Source organism: Quercus suber, unplaced genomic scaffold (assembly GCF_002906115.3).
Source record: "Quercus suber isolate HL8 unplaced genomic scaffold, Cork oak 2.0 scaffold_289, whole genome shotgun sequence".
In the NCBI taxonomy this organism is placed as follows: domain Eukaryota; kingdom Viridiplantae; phylum Streptophyta; class Magnoliopsida; order Fagales; family Fagaceae; genus Quercus; species Quercus suber.
In genome coordinates, this window is record NW_027069745.1 from 89,549 (window position 1) to 96,229 (window position 6,681).

Consider the following 6,681-nt stretch of genomic DNA (forward strand, 5'->3'; position numbering starts at 1 on the left):
ATTTTGAAAATTTAACTGTTGAATTTCATGTTCCTTATGTTCTTAACATGCATATCAAATTTCATTCAAATCAGACATTATTTATTATTTGATCAATTAACTTATTTTTTCTATACAACTTTAGATTACAAAAACTTGAAATTATAACATTTACTCGATGATATAGCAATTGATCTTTGATTTTCTTGAAATTTTGTAAACATTAATGATGTAATAAGAACATGCAATCTAACGGTTAGATTTTCAAAATTTACACAATAACGAGTTTGTAGGATAAACTTTATATGTGTGTGTGTGTGTGTGTGTGGGTGGAAAGACCGGATTGGGTACAGTCCAACCGGATTCTTGTCCACAAGCAGCATCCTTTCTCCACCCAAAAAAAAAAAATATATATATTATATATATTATACATATACAAAAAATTAAATAATTTTTTTTAAGAAAAAAAAGCAACCAAACTGCATACAGAGAGAGGGAATCGATTTAAAAGAAAAGAAAATTCAAGAAAAGCCGAACATTCCGGCAGTATTGTTGTATGGCAAGACCCATGAGCGCCACCGCGCGACCAACACAGTCCTCGTCACCCTCCGTGACCGTCACCACCACCGTCGCATCTCAGTCCCAACAACCACCCCATCAACAACAACAACAACAACAATCACAACCTGAAACCCTAGTCCTCCGCCTCAACCGCAAGAAGAAGAAGGTGACTTGGAAGGAAGACACCGTGGACAACGAGTTCATGCAGAAGAAGAGCTCCAAGAAGTGCTGCATCTTCCACAAGCAGAAGCCCTTCGACGACGACGATACTGACAGCGACAGCGACCACGATCCCGATCCCGATCCCGATCCCGATCACGACCACAACCACGACCACGCTTCTTGTTCTTCTTCCCATCACTCATGATTCTCTCTCGTAAGTCTACGCTTTTTTATATGAAAGATTCTATTCTATGTGGCTTTGATTATGAAAAAAACGCTCCTAGGTTTTGTTAGCTAATTTGAGGATCATATCGATTGATTGATTGATTAAACCTTTGGTTTATTTATTTATTTATTTCGGGATTTTATGCTTGGAAGTTGTCCTCGAGATCTGTGCACTTTTGTCCATTTCATTTCATGGTTCATATTTTATTTTCTGAATCTAATGGAGTACAAACTGCCAATTTATTTAAAATTTTAAATGACGTGCAACTCTATGCACCTTTACATGTGTAAAATTTAAATTGAATTGTGAAATGGAGAGGATCCTTTTCCAGTTTATCAAACTTTGTTGAGTCGGGACAAACGATGTTAGCACTCTTCCTCAATCTCATTAGAGATTGCTCATTAAATTGAGTGAAGTGGGCTCGACTCATGTACATGGGAAGTATACAAGATAAACATCAATTAGTTATAAATGAAAATTTCAAATATCTATCAACCTGAGTAAATAAGAGAAAGAATATTGTCGCGAGGTTGAAATCCATTTAAATAACCAAGTTGATTTGGTTAATAAGGAATAAGTTGTTGAAAGCTTGTAGATGAAGGAGCTGGTTGGGTTGATCAGTGGGATTGGTTAGGTACGCTTCACAAATGTGCTTTCCCCTCCTGTCTGATCACTCGATGTGTAGATTTCTATACTTGATTGTTCATCCCGAATATATTGGCTCTTATTTTTATAACATGAATCCACTTATTAACTCGTTTTTTTTTCTGATCCTACTTTGTTCACTTGTTTACCGTATCTAGACAGTTTTTTCCTTTAGCAACGTTAGACTCACTGATGTTGCTAAGCTGCTGGAAATTTATCAAAATCAATTTCTATCATTCTCATTGCTAAGCTGCTGGAAATTTGTTCCCTTGGAATAAAGCCTTTATTCCAAGAAGGACTATGACTCTAAATAGCATATTCCTAGAATGATCTGGATTACTAATAACAAAGTAAAAAAAAAAAATATATCTTAAATAAGACTCGTGGCCTTTGGTACAGCCTAGGACAGCCCTTCCAAAAAATCTGAAAATTACTAAATTTTCCTTCTTCTAGTAAACTTAATTAAAACTATATTTTTAACCTAAAGAGCTTAATATTAAGACATTAATAAGAAAAGTATTATTAAAGCTATGCAATATTGGGAGTTGGAGCATTTTTTTTTTTTTTGGGGGGGGGGGGGGGGGGAAAAAAAAAAAAAAAACTAAATTTTATATTGATTGGCATGTATATAGTGCTATAGCTTCAAATTTTGTGTTCTTTATTAATTCCTGTGTGTTGTTAGATTTAAACTCTATTAGTATTGGCAAGTTAATTGTTTTCATAATGTGGTCTAAATGTGACTTGAGTTTTAAGTTTTTAGTATCTAATTATATGATTTACAATCTACATTGAAAGACACAAGCTCATGAATTGCTCAATTTGCTACCTCAACTGCAAGCTTGACTGTTGCCTAATCAATCAAACATGCTTAACTCTTACTTTTAATAATGTTTTCCATGAGTCTATGTTAAGGAAATACATTTTATAACCTTCACATGTTTTGAGTTATGAGCCTCTTCAGATTAGAGATGATTTGTCATATGAAGAAGTTCCGATAGAGATTTTGGATCGTAAGGAGCAAGTGTTACGCAATAGAACAACATCTTGGGTAAACGTGCTTTGGAAGAATCATTTGGTGAAACAGACATCTTGGGAGCGCAAGGACGTTATATTGTCAAGATACCCAAATCTTTTTCAGGATCAAGGAACATAAATTTCGTGGATGAAATTTTTATAGGAGGGGAAGATTGTAACATCCCAGTAAGTCAAAAAAAAAAAGTGTAAAGTCAGATTTTTAATGGACACACGTGCCTCCCAACTACCCCACCTACCCCACCCTTTCCCAACACATTTCACTCTCCCCTCTTGGCCAGCCATCCCTCTCTCCTTATTTTCTTTTCTTTCTTTTCTTTTCTCTCATACACTCCTCTCTATCACTTGCTCATCCTCTCCCACTGGTACATCCATACCACCATCTCTACCATCATTTTTCCGGTAATGTCACTGGAAAATCCTTAAGAACCTCTAAGCATCTTCATCTTTTATTTGAGGTAAAAGTTTCTAATCTTTTTGGTGGGTTTAAATGCTTTTGCTTGAGGTTATTTTTATCTAAGCTTTAATAATGATACTCATGTGATTTTTGAGCATTAGAAGTAATATTTATGTGTTTATATGTATGAGTTTTGTATTGGTGGAATTATTTGATGAGTGAGTTTATGGTTTGTGCTAATGATGATTACCTAAGGTTTATGTATGGTGGAAAATTTGGGGCTTTTGAGTTATAACATGTGATGGTTGGTAAATCTAATTTTTCCATTGTCATTGGGTTTATTTGGAGTTAGTTGAAGTTCTAAATTTCTTGTCTTGGAGGATATTTTTATTTTGCTTTCATGGGTCTCCTAATGATGTAGTGTAAATTTTATCGAAGCTAGTCATGATGTTGGAGATGATATTAAATGAGTTAACTTTATAAATTGGAGTTTATGCCTTGTGAATCAATTTGTTGAGAAAATTTGGAAGTGGAATATATTATTATTGATAAGGTTAAATACTAGGCTTGCCTTATTAAGTGCTTATTTGGCAATTCCTAAATTGTAACTAGATACAATTTTAAGCTTTATGCTTATTGTGTTAGGTTTGCTTGATATTATTGAGGTTCTAGCTAATCTACTTTGGAGCTTAGAGAATTAGGCTTTTTGCGAGTTGCAAGGTAAGTAGCTTTTTAAAGGGATTTTTGAAAAATAACCATTTTGCATAAATGTTATTTTTGGGTTAGACACGCTTTTGGAAACTACCTATGGAACTATATTTTTCCTAAAAACTATCATGTTGTAACCTTAATATATATATATATATATATGATTATACATCATATTCGGTATTGCATTTGGGGAAATGCATGAATTGTTAATATGGAAAAATGAGCATCTTTTATTTAATCTTTGATAAGAAAATCATTGATTTTATGGTATATTGAAAAATTTTAAGATGCTTATCTTGTCTTATATTATTTGGGAAATTGATAGAAAATTTCTTGACAAGAATGAAGTTGAAAACCTTACAAACTTTGTAGAAGTTAAATTATTTAAGATTTTTCTGAAAGTACTTGGATATGAACTATGTGTTTCGAAGTAATATAAATGTGAGCTTATGTAGTATTAACACCATGCCATGTGTGATTTCATGATGATTGCCCAATTTGGTTTTTGTGGTCTTTGTGACAATGGAATCAAATCTAGTTCAATGTCCTTTCACTTTGGATGATGCGTTCTTCCCTGCTACCCATAGGGGGAAGAGATTCCTTAATTGTGTGTGGGTGAGGCTATTGCCTATGGGGCCAAGAGACCACATGCAAGAGAGGTCCTATTTGACGCGTTGTCTCTGCTGCCCATGGGAGGAGAGAAAAACCTTGAGGGTATGGGTGAGGCTGCTGTCCATGGGGCCAAGAGTCTGCATACTAGAGAGGACAATATCATGCCAGTTGTAAATAGGTGAATCTCATGACCGATCTATGTGGTAGTGTGGTATATTTGTGATAATTTAGCTTATGTTAGATATTATGGCTTTGGAAATTATATTGTTGGTGCTTACAGATTATAGTATATAGTTTCAAGGTATTTACTTTGAGAAACTTTGTGTTTCATTATTTAATCATTCTTGTCATATTATTATTATTGAAGATGAAACTTGCATTTCTTCCACCCTTATTAATTATGCTACTTACTGGGCGTTAGCTCATCCCACCGTCTAACAGTTTTTTAGATTTATTAGCTATACCTTGGGTATGGAGCTTAATTCTTTGGTGATGATTAGAGTGCTATGTTAAATTTGGAGACTTCTGCTGTAAATGGTTGGTGACTCGATCTTGCTATGTTCAACGAGACCTTAATTAATTCTATTGGAGGTGGGTCGCTTGAGGTTTGTTAGCCTTTGGCGTGGTAGGCCTAGACTCGATGTTAAGGTCCTTATTCTTCATAAGATTGTGACTTTGTGTAATTTAATCAGAGTTTTGTGATATATTCATGTATTATGTGGAGGCACATGATTTTTAGTTATTGTTAGTAAATGTGTTATAGAGCTGACTTGTAATGTGGAGATTTTAGTATGGTTATAGATTCTTATCCTGTGCAAAAGAAAAGTAAATAAAGATCTCCTATAATTTGATTTGCCAAAAAAGAAAAATCTACAGATACTCTTGGGATGTATTTCTCATGCTTTGCACCCTTTTGGGTTTGGGGCATAACAGGTTTCATGCCATAAATTTCCAGAACATATTAAAGCGTTCTTAGGTCATTATCTCTGTAACTGTATTGAATATTTAGGGGTGTTCCAAGTGAAGCTGCTACGAAGACCTGCTTTGATCAAGTTGTTACTTTAGGGTTAGACATGAATTGTTGTATTTAAGCACTAAAGAAATTCACAAGTAAAACAGTTTGTTGGAGATGCATATGGTCACATGAGTAAGTTCTACTATAGGTAGCAACACTAGGATTGAAGTATATATAATAAGTTCTTACAACCAAAAATTGTAGTGGAATATTATGAAGTATAATAAGATTATGTCTTTTTCACTTCCCAAATAACTGTATTTATGATCTTTTTAACTTGGTATCTATATTCTCCAGATGAGAACATGAAGAAGTTAACTGAAACAAGAGATGGGAAAGAATTTTTTGGAGTTGTCTTTATAAATCAAATCAACAACCCATCTTTACCTTGGGTAAATGGCTCATTCAAGCGTATGTAGTACCTCGATCCCCACCACCGACTCCTAAAAGAAACCCACCCTCCAATCCACTCCCCTAGTTGGCAGATGCCAACGTCAAAATAATATATATGTGTATTTGTTATTGTGGTTCACTTGGAAGATTACAACCTACTCTAGGGAATGTGAGTTATTACTATGTTTGGTTTGTTATTTATGCAACACAATATGGGAATGTAAGATTATAATTAAGGACATTTTTGGTACATTGAATGCTAATTATGATATGAATGATAATCTTCAAACTTAAGTACAGTGTTTTAGTTGCGGTTCTTTAAATTCTCCAATTACATCACTACATGTGGTGAATTTATCCATGTAAGCATTAACGTGTTAACCTTACGTTTAATGCTAACAAAGTTTTAGTCTTATATTAAACAAAAAACCAATCAACCATTGTCGTCTCTCTTAAATCTCGACCTCCATTCCTCGTTTTCCTCCCTTCACAATCACTCTAAGCTCCACCACACCACCACTACTATCGATCTTTTACCTCGTCAGAAATGTCTCCAGCATCCCTTTGAAGAACAAAATTGGCTTAACCCCAAAATTTCCAACACTAGAAAAATTCAATCCAAATATATACACACACACACAAAAGGAAAAATCCATAAATAAATCAATCCATTGAGATCCAACATAAAAAGCAAAACCTAGAAGTGAAAATTTTTGACAAAGTAAAAGGAATGGCAACGGTTCGGGTTCAGGCCGGGTTTCTTTATGCCCCAACCCGCCCCGCCGGCCTAGCCCTAAAACCCAAACAAACGGTTCGGGTTCAGGCCGGGTTTCTTTATGCCCCAACCCGCCCCGCCGGCCTAGCCCTAAAACCCAAACCCGCCCTATTTAATAAATTTTTTTTTTTTAATTTAACTTGCAAACCCACCCTATCGGTCCCCGTCCAGAT

The 6,681-nt window shown here is 34.8% G+C and overlaps 1 protein-coding gene across 1 annotated transcript; it reads left to right on the forward strand.

Annotated features, from left to right (window-relative positions):
* The first annotated feature begins 444 nt into the window (after positions 1-444).
* On the forward strand, positions 445-1,090 carry LOC111985057 (protein phosphatase 1 regulatory subunit INH3). The gene has a single exon (XM_065782091.1). It carries the CDS (start codon positions 536-538, stop codon positions 905-907), a length of 372 nt encoding a protein of 123 aa, XP_065638163.1. The 5' UTR covers positions 445-535; the 3' UTR covers positions 908-1,090.
* Positions 1,091-6,681: the final 5,591 nt, after the last annotated feature.